Raw genomic sequence first — 19,205 nt, forward strand, 5'->3', positions numbered from 1 at the left:
ACTACAGGATCAGAGCTACATTATTAGACCATAAATAAAATATAATATATATATATATATATATATATATATATATATAAAATATTAACATACTAAATACTAAATAATTAAAAAAAAAATACTAGTAATAAAAAAATGAAACATAAATCTAAAATACTAATAAAATATAAAACAAAATAATAAAAACACTAAAGGATCAGAGCTATATTACTACACAACAAATAAAATATAATAAATATATATAAAATATTAACATAATACTAAATAATTTGAAAAAAATACTAGTAATAAAAAATGAAATAATAAACATGCAATCTAAAATACTAATAAAATAAAATATAAAATAAAATACTAATAAAACTACAAGATAAGAGCTACATTATTACACAACAAATAAAATATAATAAATATATATAAAATATTAACATAATACTAAATAATTTAAAAAAATACTAGTAATAAAAAAATGAAATAATAAACATAAAACTAAAATACTAATATAATAAAATAAAATACAAAATAAAATACTAATAAAACTACAAGATAAGAGCTACATTATTACACAACAAATAAAATATAATAAATATAGATAAAATACTTACATAATACTAAATAAAAAAAACAATACTAGTAATAAAAAAATGAAACATAAATCTAAAATACTAATAAAATAAAATAAAATATAAAACAAAATAATAAAAACACTAAAGGATCAGAGCTATATTACTACACAACAAATAAAATATAATAAATATATATAAAATATTAACATAATACTAAATAATTAAAAAAAATACTAGTAATAAAAAAATGAAATAATAAACATAAAACCTAAAATACTAATAAAATAAAAGAAAATATAAAATACTAATAAAACTACAGGGTCAAATCTACATTAATATAATACTAGAGGAAAGTGGAGTTGCTAATACTAACCAACCATCTTTCACTGATTATTTTGTACTTCTCAGTACTTTGGCATGCACATCAGTTTGTCATAAATGAAACTCCGGGGATTTAATCCATAAAACTAGGCAGGCTAAAAATGGGAATGTTTTGCACTTTTTAGAAAACACATCCTGATAATTATTTTTTTTGCTGAACAGTAGAAAATGCATATTTCTGAATAACCTCCTAGTTAAAGCATGTCTATAGTCACAATGTAAAATCCTATCTTCATTTCCACATTGTGTTCCAATTATTCCTCACCTCCTCCTAATAATCTATCTGAATGATATTGAAGTTTGTAAACTTACTCTGTGAAGACCCCACACATCTACTTCCCTGAATTCTGTGACCCGTAGTCACTATGCTCTATGAGCAGGCACTGCTGGGTCACACATTTCACAGAACCCGCCTTCTGAGAGGAGGAGGAGTTTCAGGAGGCGGAGTCAGTACAGGGATCACTGCTTGCAGCCATCAAAGTATCATGGAATATGTAGTCCTTAACCGCTTGCGGACCGCCCACCGCAGTTATACTGCGGCAGGCAGCCCCTCCTGCGCGAACCGACGTTGCCCACTGAATCCGCCCACTGGCCATCCCACTCAGTCCTTCAGTGCACCCACTTTTATTTTAACACTCTTGAAACATAATATATGAAAATTAATCCAATCCATCAAAGAGACATCCCCATTGAATTGGCAAAGAGATGGCCCAAACCAGCAAAGAGACGGCCCTATATATTCAGCAAAGAGACATCCCAATCCAACAAAGAGACAGACCCATATATTCAGCAAAGAGACATCCCAATCCAACAAAGAGACAGACCCATATATTCAGCAAAGAGACATCCCAATCCAGAAAAGAGACAGACCCATATATTCAGCCCATTGGACAGGCCCTGAGGGGCCTAGGCCTAAAAGTGGGTAAGGGGCCCCAAAATTTCTGATGGCTGCCCTGCCTGAGTCTGCCTTCACTGACACAACCCTTGTGATAGCTGCAGCGCATGTCTGCTTCTCCTGAGGTTTTTACTGAGGCCTGGATGTATTGCCTGCTACGATGCAAGGCCCCTAAATCAGAATGAGGAAGAAAGAGGATTTACCACTTCGATACCGGGCACTTTTACCCCCCCCCCCCCCGGCCAATTTTCAGCTTTCATCGCTGTCACACTTTGAATGACAATTGCGCGGTCATGCAATTCTGTACCCACATTACATTTCTATCATTTTTTTTACACCAATTGAGCTTTCTTTTGGTGGTATTTTTTTACTGTTGGGTTTTTTATTTTTTACTAAAAAAAAAAAAACAGAAAACATTTTGAAAAAAAAAAAAAGTTTTTCTTAGTTTCTGTCAGTACATTTTGTAAATAAGTAATTTATCTCCTTCACTGATGTGCGCTGATGAGACGGCACTGATGGGCATTGATGAGGTGGCACTGATGAGGAGGCACTAATATGCCGCACTGAGCACTGATAGGTGCAACTGATGGGCGGCACTGACGGGTGGCACTGATGGGCGCACTGATGGGCACTGACGGGTGGCCCTGATGGGCGCACTGACGGGTGGCACTGATGGGCAATGATGGACAGCACTGATGGGCAGCACAGATGAGCAGGCACTGACTGGCATCACTAATGGGCATTGATTGGGGTCACTGAAAGGGCACTGATTGGGGTCACTGATTGGTGTCACTGATGGGCATTGATTTGTGTCACTGATGGGCACTGATTAGTGTCACTGATGGGTACTGATTGGGGTCATTGATTGGTGTCACTGATGGGCACTGATTGGGGTCACTGATTGGTGTCACTGATGGGCATTGATTTGTGTCACTGATGGGCACTGATTGGTGTCACTGATGGGCACTGATTGGGGTCACTGATTGGTGTCACTGATGGGCACTGATTGGGGTCACTGATTGGTGTCACTGATGGGCACTGATTGGGGTCACTGATTGGTGTCACTGATGGGCACTGATTGGGGTCACTGATTGGTGTCACTGTTGGGCACTGATTGGGGTCACTGATTGGTGTCACTGATGGGCACTGATTGGGGTCACTGATTGGTGTCACTGATGGGCACTGATTGGGGTCACTGATTGGTGTCACTGATGGGCACTGATTGGGGTCACTGATTGGTGTCACTGATGGGCATTGATTGGGGTCACTGATGGGCACTGATTGGTGTCACTGATGGGCACTGCTCTTCCTTTACTCTAGTCAGGGCACTGATGATCAGCTCTCCTCACCACACACTCTGACAGTGTGATGCGAGGAGGAGCGCTGATAAATGGCACTTCGGCATTTACATGTGACAGGCTGTGATTGGACCCGTAAAGGTCCAATCACAGCCTGAGACAGCTCTATATATTACTTGGTAAAGAGCCGCGTCATTGGCTCTTTACCAAGATCAGGGTTGCGCTGTGTCCTAGGAACACGACACGGCTGCGATCATGTGAGAGCGTCCCAGAATGAAAGCCTCACCGCTCTGCCATCTGACAGTGGGCAGGCAGCAAGTGGTTAAGTGACTTTGAACGTGGCGTGGTTGTTGGTGGCAGACGGGTCGGTCTGAGTATTTCTGGTATTTTCACACACATCCATGTCTCTCGGGTTTACAGAGAATGATGGGAAAAAGAGAAAATATCCAGTGAGCGGCAGTTGTGTGGAGGAAAATGCCTTGTTGATGTCAGAGGAGAATGGGAAGACTGGTTCCAGATGATAGAAAGGTAACAGTAACTCAAATAACCACTCGTTACACCCAAGGTATGCAGAATACCATCTCTGAACGCACAACACATGCAACCTTGAAGCAGGTGGGCTACAGCAGCAGAAGCCCACACCGGGTGCCACTCCTGTCAGCTAAGAACAGGAAACTGAGGCTACAATTGGCACAGGATTATCAAAACTGGACAATAGAAGATTGGAAAAACGTTGCCTGGTCTGATGAGTCTGGATTTCAGCTGCGACATTCAGATGGGAGGGTCAGAATTTGGCGCATGGATCCATCCATCCATCCATCCATCCGGTTCAGGCAGGTGGTGGTGTAATGGAGTGGGGGGTGTAATGGTTCAGGCTGGTGGTGTGGTGGTGTAATGGTGTGGGGGAGGGGGGGGGTAATGGTTCAGGCTGGTGGTATAATGGTGTGGGGGGGAGGGGGGGGTAATGGTTCAGGCTGGTGGTGTAATGGTATGGGGGGGGGGGGGTAATGGCTCAGGCTTGTGGTGTAATGGTATGGGGGGGGGGTAATGGCTCAGGCTTGTGGTGTAATGGTGTGGGGGGGGGGGTAATGGCTCAGGCATGGGGGGGGGGGTAATGGCTCAGGCTTGTGGTGTAATGGTGTGGGGGGGGGGTAATGGTTCAGGCTGGTGGTGGTGGTGTAATGGTGTGGGGGAAGAGGGGGGTAATGGTTCAGGCTGGTGGTGTGGGGGGGGGGGGGGGGTAACGGTTCAGGCTGGTAGTGTAATGGTGTCGGGGAGGGGGGGGGGGTAATGGTTCAGGCTGGTGGTGGTGGAGTAATGGTGTTGGGGGTATTATCTTGGCACACTTTGGACCCCTTAGTACCCATTGAGCATGGATTAAACCCCACCCCCTACCTGAGTATTGTTGCTGACCATGTCCATCCCTTTATGACTATAGTGTCCCCATCTTCTGATGGCTCCTTCCAGCAGGATAATGCACCATGTCACAAAGCTCCAATCATCTCACCACTGGTTTCTTCACCATGACAATGAGGTCACTGTCCTCCAATGGCCTCCACACTCACCACATCTCATCCAATAGAGCGCCTTTGGGATGTGGTGGAATGGGAGATTCCCATCATGGATGTGCAGCCGACAAATCTGCAGCAACTGCGTGATGTTATCATGTCACTATGGAGGAAAATCTCTGAGGAATGTTTCCAACACCTTGTTGTATCTATGCCACGAAGAATGAAGGCAAAAGGGGGTCCAACCCGCTACTAGCAAGGAGTACCTAATAAAGTGGCCGATGCAGGATATTTTTTCTTCCATTCATCTCATGCAACATGATAAGGGGACTGTGCAACAGCACTTACTATACAAGAGACAAAAGGGCTTCTCTTCATGTCTAAGGGGATGCCTCCTTGTCACCTGCTTGGTGATAGTAGTAAAAAGCTCATTAGAGATTCAGACCCCCCCCCCCCCCCCCCCAAGTTCAAACCCCTTGACATGCACTCTCTCTCCCCTGTTGCAGTAGCTCTGAACTCAGCAATACTGAAACGGAAGAGATATTGGACAACACATGTTGGTGAGAGCTCCTTTGATGATGAGGGTGAGTAGTAACAGCTAGGAGTGCCTTAGTAACGTCCTAGCAACAAGCAGATGCCACCTTTGCCCAAGCTTGTGGAGGAACATGAATGGCCTACACCTATAGCTGGGTATTATCCAACTTTATTAAAAGCTGCACAGTTTGCTTAGTGCCAGAGGCGTAACTGGAACCTTCAGGGCCCCGGTGCAAGAAACCATGAAGGGCCCCCCCGGACCCCTGGCTGGGGCCCTTCCCTTCAAGCCTTGGGCTCTTCCCACTGATCCCGGGGCCCTTTACTCTCATTGCGGGGCCCTTTATTACAGTCCTGCAGCGGGACCCTTTCACAAGTTCTGCAGTGGGCCCCCTTCCTGCCATCTTGGGGACTCCCCACGGTGGTGGAATGCCAGGGCCTGGTGACAAGTGTGACCTTTGCGATCCTGGAAGTTCACCCACTGGTGTCAGTAGTTTTTATTTTTTGGTATTTTAATTGTATTATTTTTTATCATTTTATTTTATTTTTTTACAATGTGACTGACTATGACTCTGTCCATTCAGAAAAGGAAGGAGCTGGTAAATTACATATTTACTGATCCCTTCCTGGTTCTCTATTGTGACACATCCCCTGCAGCAGCCGGCAGGAGAGGGGAGGGAGCACAGTGGGGGGGGGGGGGCAGCACAGTTGGGGGGGGGGGACCAGGGGAGCACACAGGGGCCCAGAGACAGCAGAACACAAGTGGACTGGATAGGAGGAGCGGCGGGGGCAGCATACAGAGGAACCGATCTCCTCCATTTTCCTCCTGCAGCTACAGGAGGAAAAAGGAGGACAGTGATTTCTCTACATGCTGCCCCCGCCGCCCCTCCTATCCAGGTGTACAGAGGAGCCCCACAGGCCCCCTGGAGCATGGGGCCCGGTTGCAATTGCAACCCCTGCAACCCCTGTAGTTACTCCCCCTGCTTAGTGATTTATCTTTTAAAACAATTATTATTATTAGTTTATTAAACACTAAATATATAAAACAATCAGATGATATTTCAATGGTATGCTTACTGGGGATCCGCCTGTTCATGGTTGCACGATCAAGGAATCCTGGTTTTCGACCTAAAGAAGGGGCCTGGCCCCCGAAACATGTAGTTGTCCTACAGCTGGCTTTCCCATATTCTCCCATCCACACCGAGGTCAGCCCAACGTTACACTCCTTCGCTCCTTTGCTGCCCTTACATCGCCAACACAGGCTTCCAGTTCCGCCAAACCCGTGATGTCATTTCCGGGCGACGTGCGTGGCCCCTATAGTGGGCTACACTGCACTCTCCTTGCATCTGGCGGTCCATCCATCAGGTTAACCTGGGCGGCCACATCTGGCACCTACAGGACCCTACTCCAGCACAGGATCCTTCACCGGCATGTGAGACCTCTTCCCGCACACATGCGGCTTCAGCATCTCCTCTTGTTCCATTCAGCCGATTGGTCACCCCAGGAGTCCTTGGATTTTCCTGTCATACATGCAGCTACCTCCCCCAGGGTACTTTATCTGCTGGCCCAGTATTGGTTCGCACTTTGCTCATTTTTGACCAGCCTGAGCGGTGTTATCTCTCTTCATTATACATCTCTCAGCTATCAACACAGAGCCTCTGTGTTTCTCCTATTTAGGAACACAGGTCTCCTATTTAGGGACACAGGTCTCCTATTTAGGGACACAGGTCTCTGTGTTGATTTCACAAGCCTATCCCCCCGACAGTTAGAAAACACCCCCTAGGCATACACTTAACCCTTTGCTCGCCCCTGGGTTAACCCCTTCCCTGCCAGTGGGAAAAAAGGTGAGCGTTTGTTGGCTCACTAGATAGAGCACATATCAGCCACATCCCTAACATATCAAATTTGGAGAGAGATTATTGGGGGTACCTTGGACCAATAAAGGAACCACAGGCCCTCGGCTCAGTCAATGAACAGTCCAGGGGATTTTTTTTTTTGTATTTTATTTGGAACTGGGATGGGAGAAGGGATGAGTGGGATACTCCAACTTAGTAACTATGCACAATTTCTTTGCCACTGAGGTGAAGATTTACACCATTGCCGTCCAGGCCACACCCCCACTGAGGTGAAGATTTACACCATGTGCGTCCTACACCATTACTGTCCAGGCCACGCCCCCACTGAGGTGAAGATTTACACCATGTGCGTCCTACACCATTACAGTCCAGGCCACGCCCCCACTGAGGTGAAGATTTACACCATGTGCGTCCTACACCATTACCGTCCAGGCCACGCCCCCACTGAGGTGAAGATTTACACCATGTGCGTCCTACACCATTACTGTCCAGGCCACGCCCCCACTGAGGTGAAGATTTACACCATGTGCGTCCTACACCATTACCGTCCAGGCCACGCCCCCACTGAGGTGAAGATTTACACCATGTGCGTCCTACACCATTGCCGTCCAGGCCACGCCCCCACTGAGGTGAAGATTTACACCATGTGCGTCCTACACCATTACTGTCCAGGCCACGCCCCCACTGAGGTGAAGATTTACACCATGTGCGTCCTACACCATTACTGTCCAGGCCACGCCCCCACTGAGGTGAAGATTTATACCATGTGCGTCCTACACTATTGCCGTCCAGGCCACGCCCCCACTGAGGTGAAGATTTACACCATGTGCGTCCTACACCATTACTGTCCAAGCCACGCCCCCACTGAGGTGAAGATTTAAAAAGTGAACGGTACTTTAGTTTCAAAAACGTTTGGTTCCTCAAACTAGGCGAAAAGGTGGGACTTTTTAGGCAATTTTTAAACATTTATGAAGGCGCTTTTAGGTTTATGCGATTTTAAATAAAATATATTTATTATTTACAAATAATTTGCTTGAGGTAGTGCTCAGTTTGGGCTAGGAGCCCATAGGTGGATAGGTGAAAGAAAGTAGGAAAATGTGACAGTTGTGATAATGGTGACTTTAGAAATTCTTTCTCTGTCATCCATGCATTCCTAGATGTACAGAGGGCATTCTAAAATCCAACGCGTTTCGGCTCGAGCCTTTATCTAGGATTTACCATATCTATAATTACATTGATAGTACTTATTAAGTGTACATAGTTTTTGTTAGCATTTTGTATTCAATGTTTTATTGAGTAAAAAGTTGCTTACATTTGTGTTTTTTGTGCAGAAATAGAGATCAATGTACATGGGGTACCTCTCTTTTTCTCCCTCTCTTGGGCAATAGCAAGATCCCAAATGTTTTTGAGACTATAAAACAAGGGATGTTGGCATAACACACTTAAATTATATATATGTAAATAAAATAAGGCTATACTAGAGTATCAGAACAATAACCCCAACGGTACTTTAGTTTTCTCTTCAGGGTCTAACTTGGCACTCCCTTTCTTACTTGCTGTGTGGGCTGATTCCCATCCACTGACTCCCTTCCTGGGCAGACCCCTGGCAAGCTCCCTGGTACTCACGGACACTGTTTTCAGAGGATTGCTCCACCATCAGTTTCCTCTGGACCACACAGCTCAGCACCGCACTTCTGGTCCACTAGGCCTGTGGCCGCTTTCCACACAGACAGGAAAGGAGACCAGCCGTCACCCTCCTCCTGGGACCTGGATTCCCGCCCAAAGATGCCCTGTCACATGTGCCCTTGGCTTTTATGACCTATCCCAGTATGCACTGTGGTTGTGCCCTCCCACTGGGACTGTCACAAAAGCCTGTGTGTCACTGACTGGGTTTCCTCCACTGTCCAACAGGCTCCCCTATTGGATACAGTGGGGACACTTCCTCAGACCAAGTGACACATGGACAGTGGTGTATTTAGGTTTTTTGCTGCCCTAGGCCTGACTAAACTTGGGCACCCCTAATTTAAATATGACCCACCCCTTCCTGTAAAGGTCACACCATCTTATTTATGACCCGCTGTGTCATCTGCAAACCACAGACCACAACCACAGTAAATAAGTGCCCATCAGTGCAGCCTTATCAGTTCCCAGAAGTTCAGCTTCATCAGTACCCATCAGTGCAGCCTTATCAGTTCACAGAAGTTCAGCTTCATCAGTATCTATCAGTGCAGCCTCATTACTGACCATCAGTGCAGCCTCACCAGTTCCCAGAAGTTCAGCTTCATCAGTACCCATCAGTGCAGCCTTATCAGTTCCCAGAAGTTCAGCTTCATCAGTATCCATCAGTGCAGCCTCATTACTGACCATCAGTGCAGCCTCACCAGTTCCCAGAAGTTCAGCTTCATCAGTACCCATCAGTGCAGCCTTATCAGTGCTCATCAGTGCAGCCTCATTACTGACCATCAGTGCAGCCTCATTAGTGCGGCCTCATCAGTGCAGCCCCATCAGTTCCCAGAAGTTCAGCTTCATCAGTATCCATAAGTGCAGCCTTATCAGTGCTCATCAGTGCAGCCTCATTACTGACCATCAGTGAAGCCTCATCAGTGGCCATCAGTACAGCCCCATCAGTGGCCACTGGTGCAGCCTCTCAGTGCCCATTAGTGCAGCCTATCAGTGCATCATATCAGTGCCCATCAGTGCAGCCCTATCAGTGTAGCTCATCAGTCCTGCCTCATCTGTGGCCATCAGTGCAGTCTATTAGTGCCCATCAGTGCAACATATCAGGGCAGCATATCAGTGCAGTCCGATCAGCTTTTTTTTTTTGCCCCCCTGCAAAGTGCTGCCCTAGGCCTGGGCCTTGTTGGCCTAGGCCAAGATACAGCACTGCACATGGACACATGCAACAGGCAAAACTACTGATCAGGCTCCCCAGATGAAGCTGCTAAGCTTTTACCAATCTAGCACATACCTAGGAGGGTGCTACACAGAAATGCTGTTTTTTGTATTTTCCTTGCATGTGATTGGGTATTCTTTGCAAAATAAAGCTTTGCCCCATTTACTAAGCCCTGGAGCAACTGTACTTGCTGTGTGCAAAGTGCACAGTCTAGTTGCCTTTAGTAAATCATCCCTTATATGTCCTAGTTCCTCTTTATTATCCATAGTCCCTCCTGTATGATGGATACCTCTTTCCCCACACAAGTCTATATTTTTCTGCTCTGATAATTATTCATAGAAAGCTCTATACATCAATTCAGCCCTGCTTATTATCCAAAAAGCAATCTCCGGTAATCACTCGGTTTGTTCTATAGGCCCATAACCGTCTACAACTCTTCATATCGTTCAATTACAATAACTTCTCGCTCCGACTCCTTCTAGTGCTCTATACACAATCCATATCTCTATCTCCTCATTGCTTTATGTAACCGCTCCCTGTAATTATTTCTATTGCTCCATATAATTGCCCACAGCAAACTATTTCACACACCATTTCTCATTTAAAGTAAAACAAATAACTGTGTTGTACTTATATTTCACACTGTACTCAGGAAATTCCCCCCCTGAACTTGACCCAGAGACTTGTAACCCACCTGCAATGTCACCCAGACGTCCCATCTGGAGGTTCTGCTCAAGGTGGAGGTCGGTGGCCTGAGCCCTCTGCTTTTCTGTGTATCCTGCGTTCAATAAAAACACATTACTGATCATAAAGTACATGGAGAGGATTGAGGGTAATTTTATGTTACTATACTATATATACACTAAATTACCAAAAGTATTGGGACGCCTGCCTTTACACGCACATGAACTTTAATGGCATTCCAGTCTTAGTCCGTAGGGTTCAGAGTTGGCCCACCCTTTGCAGCTATAACAGCTTCAACTCCTCTGGGAAGGCTGTCCACAAGGTTTAGGAGTGTGTCTATGGGAATGTTTGACCATTCTTCTACTCTTGCATTCTTGTTTTGTGCACTGGTCCAAATCATTTGGTGGAGGGGGATTATGGTATGGGGTTGTTTTTCAGGGGTTGGGCTTGGCCCCTTAGTTCCAGTGCTCTTCTGGGAAGGTTGTCCACAAGGTTTAGGAACGTGTCTATGCCAGGAATTCTTGACCATTAGAGATAAGGTCGGGTGTGTTCGAGTTCGTACGTGCCCGATCCCGCTACAGAGTCGACACTGCACTCCACTAATCACAGGCAGCGAGACATTTAGCGATCTGTGTAGTTGCTCTTCTGGGAAGGTTGTCCACAAGGTTTAGGAACGTGTCTATGCCGGGAATGCTTGACCATTAGAGATGAGCTTGGGCGTGTTTGAGTTTGTACGTGCCCGATCCTGCTACAGAGTCGACACTGCAGTCCGCTAATCACAGGCAGTGAGACATTTCCCAATCTCTGCAGTTGCAGATCGGGAAATGTCTCACTGCCTGTGATTAGCGGAGTGCAGTGTCGGCTTCCTGGCGGGATCAGGCACGTACAAACTCGAACACGTCCAAGCTCATCCCTGTTGACCATTCTTTCAGAAGCGCATTTGTGAGGTCAGGCACTGATGTTGGACAAATCATTTGGTGGAGGGAGGATTTTGGTGTGGGGTGTAGTTGGGCTTGGCTCCTTAGCTCCAGTGAAGGAAACTCTTAAGGCGTCAGCATACCAATGTCGTGGAAATGAATAGGGCTTGGAGCATAGAAACCCGCTCAGTGCACTAAAAATTAATACGCACCAAACACCATTAAACCCTTGTACTGAAAAGTACAATGTACAGCTCTTTTGTATAAGGTTATCCGAGCGCTCGGCAGCAAAGAAAACGAGCAGACAAGTGACTGACTCCTCAAAGACACAGTAGGTTTATTTAACAAAAGGGGGTTACAGGGAGTGGCTTCAAGACCACCAATCACAGAACATGTATACATTCAAAAAGTACAATAGGAACTGTAGAGTGGATGCCCATGAATGGACACGGCCGAACAAAGGGAATCCCAACTGTAGCACATGGCTTCTCATCGTTTATTCATGTCAATCCATAAACATAGACTCATACCTGTTAGTGGGTCCAATCATACATGATTCATATATAAACCAAATTTGATAGTGACCATTCTATTTGTAGCAGTTGATGAGGCTTTATCTGCATAAGACAATAGCAGCAGTGTTTCAGTCACACGGATCCGAATATGACTAAAAGATGGCATCCATTAATCTTGGTAAAATGATAAGAATTTCCATATCACAAACATAACTCAGCAATACGGGGCCCCGAATTGCGGATATAGATCTGTGCGATGGACTCTCTTTGCTACTAGTATTGTGCCATCTCATCCAATGGAAGGTTTTCACTAACAAGTCTTTCCTGCAATGACAGTTAAACCGATAATCACTGTGAATAGCGATTATCGGTAAAACCGACACTGGGAGACATTATGACTTTTTAACTAAAGAAATGTCCACAATTAAATTTCCACAACACCAAGACATTTTGGACAATTTCATGCTCCCAACTTTTTAGGAACAGTTTGGAGATGGCCCTTTCCTGTTCCAACATGACTGTGCACAAAGCAAGGTCCATAAAGACATGGATGAGCGAGTTTGGGGTGGAGAAACTTGACTGGCCTGCACAGAGTCCTGACCTCAACTGGATAGAACACCTTCTCAGAGAGGGATTAGGGAGGTGCAGACCCATCCAAGTGTCCTGATTGTTGATAAGGCTGTATGGTCCCTGGGTCGGACCTAGGGCTTCTGGTGAGCAGATTTTTGAGTCTTATCACGAGGTGGAGCACTTGAATCAAATAAGAAGGCGCAGTGTGGGTGACAGCATTTATTGAGCACTAATTTATTCCACTTTGGAATAAATTAAAAATAAAATAAATGCTTCACATTTATTAATTTCTAATGGTTATATAGCAATAGTGTATTGTTGTATTTACACTATTGGCACATTTGCATGTTATTTTCCATTATATCTACATTACTAATCACTTAACAGTGCCTGCTTTATATGTATTATTTTTGTTTTTAGTGTTTTTCAGTTACAGGGGCAGCAGTTAAGGGAACTCACTATATGGATGAGGCCTCCTTCATGGATTATTGCTAAATACAAGCATGGCATAGGATTGCCACCAAGGGCAGTAAAGATCTCTGTGAATTTGTAGATTTCCCAAGCAGCGTTGGGTCAGCCATGCCTTATGTTCAAGGTTTACAAGCTCTAAATGACTGTGTTGAAAACCAAAGGATAGCAGCCAAGTTACCAGAGTGGTTGAGTTCATGTTGGAACACAGCTGTCCAGTGGCGGCTCGTCCATTGGAGGCGCAGGGGTGCCGCCCACCTATCCATGCGTCCGGCCCCCTAATCTACATGCAGGGTGCCGGGCGCATGGATTCCAATAGGGGATTTTTTTTTTTTTTTTGAAGCACGTGATTAGAGCCAGAGGCTCTAATAGGAAGAATCTTCCAAGAAATCGTTCAATGGGGACACTAGTTCTGGTGACCTGGGGGGTCCCTAAGGAATTCTCTTAATTTGCAGGGATTTCCTCCCACTTCCTGTTTGGCTATGGGACAGGAAGTGAAGGGAAATCTCTGCAATGGGACACAGATGGTGACAGGGGTTATAACCCTCCCTTAGTTTATCCAAAATGAGAAAAAAAAGTTTTGCCTATAGTTCGACTTTAAGAGAAACCTTTTTAAGGCTCTTCTTTTTAAGCCTATAAATACCATCTTTTGCGCTGAGCGGCAACTTGCTACTCATTTGTTTACAGTGACCAAAGTCACTATCGCTAGGGCATGGAAGTCCCCAGTCCTTAGTTTTGAAGCAGTGAAACACCAAATGGACGATATTATAGTTAATGCCTTTTGTTTCACTTGACCCTCCCTTCTAGATTGTAAGCTCTAACGAGCAGGGCCCTCTAGTTCCTCCTGTTTTGAAGTGTATTGTAACTGTATTGTCTTCCCTCACATTGTAAAGCGCTACGCAAACTGTTGGCGCTATATAAATCCTGTATAATAATAATAATAATAATGAAAAACTGACGGCCATACTATGTGACTCTCATGACCAATTCCTCAGAGTTTGCCATCCTTGGACATCACATTCTCACCCTTCGTGTTTTGATCATCATTTGTTTGACATTTGATACGCCTGCGCCTCTGCCATCAGAATGCTCCTGTTAGTCTTGCTGTTTTCTCTTCCTGATCTCTCCTTTTCTTTCTCTCTTTTCACCTCCTCTTGAGTCCCTCTGGACTATCTGTTACACATAGTGGTCCTTTTTGGCCGGCCTTTTATGGTCCCTTTTCTTTTTCGCCTTATGTGTGTGACCATTAGGTTTCTATTTGCACTATATGTGTATCTGCCCATTATCTACCCAAGCTTTATTCTCTCGTATCTTTATCATTTGTGCACTATTTTGATACTCCTTGAGTATGTTCCGTTTTTATTACAATTCTTTGTTGCTATCCATTAGTAAAATGTATTGTAACAGAAAAAAAACTAAAAGAGAAAGAAAAGTGGAGGCGTTGCGAAGATTAACCAATCAGACCTCAGCGGCCAGTTTCCAGTGCAAAGTAGGAGTTTAATAGGGGCAACAGCTCTCTATGGTGTAATATTTAAAGACAAATTCAAGGTATGGATATTTTATACTTAAAAGAGAAGTATGGGAATCAGTTTTTTTTTGTAGAATCATACTTACCTATGTGGATTCAGCATCGGTCCGATGCTGCATCTGTCCTCCACCCGCTCTAACACTGAGCTTCGCGATCAAACACCTCCGATCACTCTGTTCTCAGAGTTCGGTGGGCAGAGAGCTGGGGACTGTCAGTCACCAGCTCTCTGCTCTGCCCCCCTGTGCTCACTGGGCTGTGGAGGGGAGTGGTAGCGGCCGGCTCAGGCTCTCAGCGGCTCGTTGAGAGGCTGAGCCGGGCTGTGGAGGGGAGTGGTAGCGGCCGGCTCAGGCTCTCAGCGGCTCGTTGAGAGGCTGAGCCGGGCTGTGGAGGGGAGTGGTAGCGGCCGGCTCAGGCTCTCAGCGGCATGTGGGCGGATCCCAACCATATGGTCACAATTTTGCCTGAGCCTGGACCAGCTCTGTGACATCAGCCGACAGCGGGCTTCACATGGGGTTGCTACATGGTTTATGCTTCTATCAGTGGAAGTAAAAGTAATCCATTTCTTTTACACAGGTTCCTACATGGTTTATGCTTCTGGCTGCTGAAGTATAAGTAATCCCCCATACTTATTTCCTGTACTTAATAACATTTTGAGACATATGTATTTTGTTAACCTTTCTCAACCTTTTCAACACAGAGGAACCCTTAAAATTCCCCCTCCGGCCTCAGGGAACCCCCTGCTAAAAAAATTCTAGATCTACAACTCATGATATATTAGTGTGATGGTCAGTGGGAAGAATGCCCCTTACACTTGTGGTCATTGGGAAGAATTACCCCCTTACAGATAGCTAAAAAAGATCAATGGTGTCAGTGGGAACTTAGCTGAGAGTCAGAAATTGTTTATTGCTCAAGGAACCCTTAGCAACCTCTGGAGAAACCTTAGGCCTCCATGGAACTCTGGTTTAGAAAGCCTTGTCTTCACTGTATGAGATTCACCTTCTATCTCCCACAAGTCATATCATAGTTACATAGTTACATAGTTACATAGTAGGTGAGGTTGAATAAAGACAATAGTCCATCCAGTTCAACCTGTGTAGGTGTGTGTGACTGTAATCATCTAACATAGCCCTCAATCTCCTGATCCTTGAGATGTAAGTCTAAGAGTCTTTTGAAAGTCACCATACTACCCGCAGAAACCACCTCTTGTGGTAGACAATTCCACAATCTTGTAGCCCTAACAGTAAAGAACCCCCCACGTTGCCTGAGGTTAAAACGATTCTCCTCTAATCGCATTGTATGTCCTCGAGTCCTCATGCAATTCCTTCGAATGAACAGCTTTTCTTCTAAGCTGAGATCCCCATTAAGATATTTATAAATTGCTATCATGTCCCCTCTCAGACGTCTTTTCTCCAGGGAAAATAAATCGAGCGATTGCAGCCGCTCTTCATAGGTAAGGTCCTCCAACCCCCTAATTAGTTTAGTTGCCCTTCTCTGGACTTTCTCCAGCTCCAACACATCCCTCCTGAGGACTGGCGACCAGAACTGGACAGAATACTCCAGATGCGGTCGGACCAGAGTTTTATAAAGTGGAAGGATTATAGTCTTATCTCTGGAATACATCCCTTTCTTTATGCATGCTAATATTCTGTTGGCTTTGGAAGCTGCCGCTTGGCATTGCATGCTGTTGCCTAATCTATCATCAACTAAGACTCCCAGATCCTTCTCCATTTTTGATTCCCCCAAGGGTTCCCCTCCTAACGTGTATTGTGTTTTTATGTTTTTGGTCCCCAAGTGCAAAACCTTACACTTCTCCACATTAAACCTCATTTGCCATGTCGTTGCCCACTCCGTAATTTTGTCCAGGTTATTCTGTAGGATATCTGCTTCATGCTGTGCAGTTATTGCCCTGGCCAATTTTGTGTCATCTGCAAAAACTGATAACGAACTACTGATCCCGTCCTCAATGCTGTTTATGAATAAATTGAACAAGGTTGGTCCCAGGACTGAGCCCTGGGGCACCCCGCTTACTACCTCAGACCAGTCTGAGTATGCGCTGTTTATTACTACCCTTTGGACACGGCCTTTTAGCCAATTCCGTATCCAAGAGCAAACCCTGCTGTCGATACCTGCAGACCTTATTTTATAAATTAAGCGCTTGTGGGGAACTGTATCAAACGCCTTAGCGAAATCCAAGTACACCACATCCACTGGTCTCCCCCTATCTAGCTCACAGCTCACTTCCTCGTAGAATGCTAAGAGATTGGTTTGACAAGATCGCCCATTTGTAAACCCGTGCTGATATCAATCATGAATCCTTGTGCAACTCAAGCGTTCTATTGATGGACAGCTGGGCTAGAAGACATCTCTCACCATTCTCAGATGTCTAAAACCACTTAACTCTGGTAGCCCTAACTAATAGATTTTAAATATGGAGTTTGCATCGTTCTCTTTGTGCTTACATGGGTTTCTTCTTTATCTTCCCACACTCCAAAGACATGCTGGTAGGTTATTTACCTCAACTAATGATGGTAAGTTAATAGGTTAATTTAAGATGGCTGCCTTACCTCTTAGGTACTTTAGGTCCAACAGAGAGAAAAGCCCTATAAAAATACAAATGATATATATAATCCCTCTCCACTTTATCCAAGCGCCTAGGACAGTGGTCTTCAAACTGCGGCCCGGGGGATGGATATGGTCCTTCACTTGCCTTTCTCTGGCCCTTGGGGCACTATTCCACCAACTGACACCAATTATGGAGCACCATTACCCCCACTGACAACAAAATTGGGGCACTATTCCCCTCATTGATATCAACAATGGGGCACTATTACTCTCATTAAAACCAATGAAGGGGCACTAATGCCGGGCCATTCTCTACTTCCATTGGCCACAGTCCGGCCTCCCTAAGCCTGAAAGACACTAAACTGGCCCTTTGCTTAGAAGGTTTGGTAATGTAGGCCTAGGAGGTGAGAAGGCCATTTTGGGCACACTCTTTCAAGCCAGTTACCTCACCAACATGTTTGTAGAGCAAGGTTTCTCAACCAGGGCTCCATGGAACCCTAGCGTTTCACCCAGAGGTTAAAAAGGGTTTCTTGAGCAATGATCAATTTTTGACTCTCATATAAGTTCCCATTGACACCATTGATCTTTTTAGCTATCTGTAAGGGGGGATTTTTCCCAATGACCACAAGTGTAAGGAGCATTCTTCCCAGTGGCCATTGCTCTAATGTATCAGGAGTTATAGATATGGTAATTTTTAGCAGGGGGTTCCCTGAGACCGGAAAGTTATTTCAAGGCTTCCTCTGTGTTGAAAGAAAGTCTGCTGAAGAGTGTGGGAGGAAGTCCATGCAAGCACAGGGAGAACGTACTTTTCTCCCAGGGGACACAAAGGGGTTGATTTACTAAAACTGGAGAGTGCAAAATCCAATGCAGCTGTGTATAGTAGCCAATCAGATTCTAACTTCAGCTTCTTCAATTAGGCTTTGACAATAAAACCTGGAAACTGATTGGTTTCTATGCAGTGCTGCACCAGATTTTGCACTCTCCAGTTTTAGCAAATCAACCCCGGCCCAAAGTGCATAGGAGTCGAGACAGCCATCTTGGGAACACTCAGTTGAGCCAGTTGGCCTACCAGCATCTAGTACAGGAGAAGATCCAGCACCACAGAAAATCACAGTATTGCTTGAATTCCTAGCAATACTATGATTTACCATGGTGTTGGCTCTTCTCCTGTACTAGATGTGTTGGTGGCTCTTAGCAATCAGCCCCTGAGCACTGGCAATTTCAGTCGTGGAGGATACCAGGGGAGATCTTTCTTAGTGCTGCACCTTTGCTGTTCAACCTACCAGAATGTCTTTGGAGTGGGAGTAAACAGAGGAACCCACAAGCACAGGGAGAACATGCAGGTAGTTCCCTGTCAGGAATTGCATTGGGGACCCCAGTGATGCAAGGCAGAAGTGCTAACCAATAGAAATGAGCCTGCGCACCCTCAAACTTCCAATCGGCACAGGCTGGGTCATTCCCTGCACTGCAGCAAGCGTAAACAAAGGGGTGGGATTCTGGTGACATCAGTGAACTTAGGTTAATTGTCTCCTTTCTAAATTGGCCCTAGTATGTGAGGTAGGGGCATTAGATTGTAAACTCTTTGGGGCCAGTGCTATGTAAATATCTGTAATATATACTTTCCTCGGCCACTTTGTTAGGTACATCTGTTCAATTGCTTGATAACACAAATTGCCAATCAGTCAATCACATGGCAGCAACTCAATGCATTTAGGCATCTAGACATGGTGAAGATGACTTGCTGAAGTTAAAACTGAGCATCAGAATGGAGAAGAAAGGGATTTAAGTGACTTTGAACGTGGCATGGTTGTTGGTGGCAGACGGGCTGGGCTGAGTATTTCAAAAACTGCTGATCTACTGGGATTTTCACGTATAACCATCTCTCTGATTTACAGAGAATGGTGGGAAAAAGAGAAAATATCCAGTGAGTGGCAGTTGTGTGGAGGAAAATGCATTGTTGAGGTCAGAGGAGAATGGGCAGACAGGTTCAAAATAATAGAAAGGCAACAGTAACTAAAATAACCACTCATTACACC

General features: G+C 45.0%; 1 protein-coding gene across 1 annotated transcript in view; it reads right to left on the reverse strand.

The window, feature by feature from the left end:
• IQCH (IQ motif containing H) overlaps nucleotides 1-19,205 on the reverse strand; it is a gene marked incomplete at its 5' end in the record, with an annotated part of 256,557 nt that overhangs the window by 141,858 nt on the left and 95,494 nt on the right. The window contains 1 exon segment of the mRNA XM_082253044.1: nucleotides 10,620-10,703. Coding sequence (XP_082109170.1) covers nucleotides 10,620-10,703 — 84 coding nt within the window.

This window comes from Pelophylax lessonae, assembly GCF_965119305.1.
Source record: "Pelophylax lessonae genome assembly, chromosome: 4".
Taxonomy (NCBI): domain Eukaryota; kingdom Metazoa; phylum Chordata; class Amphibia; order Anura; family Ranidae; genus Pelophylax; species Pelophylax lessonae.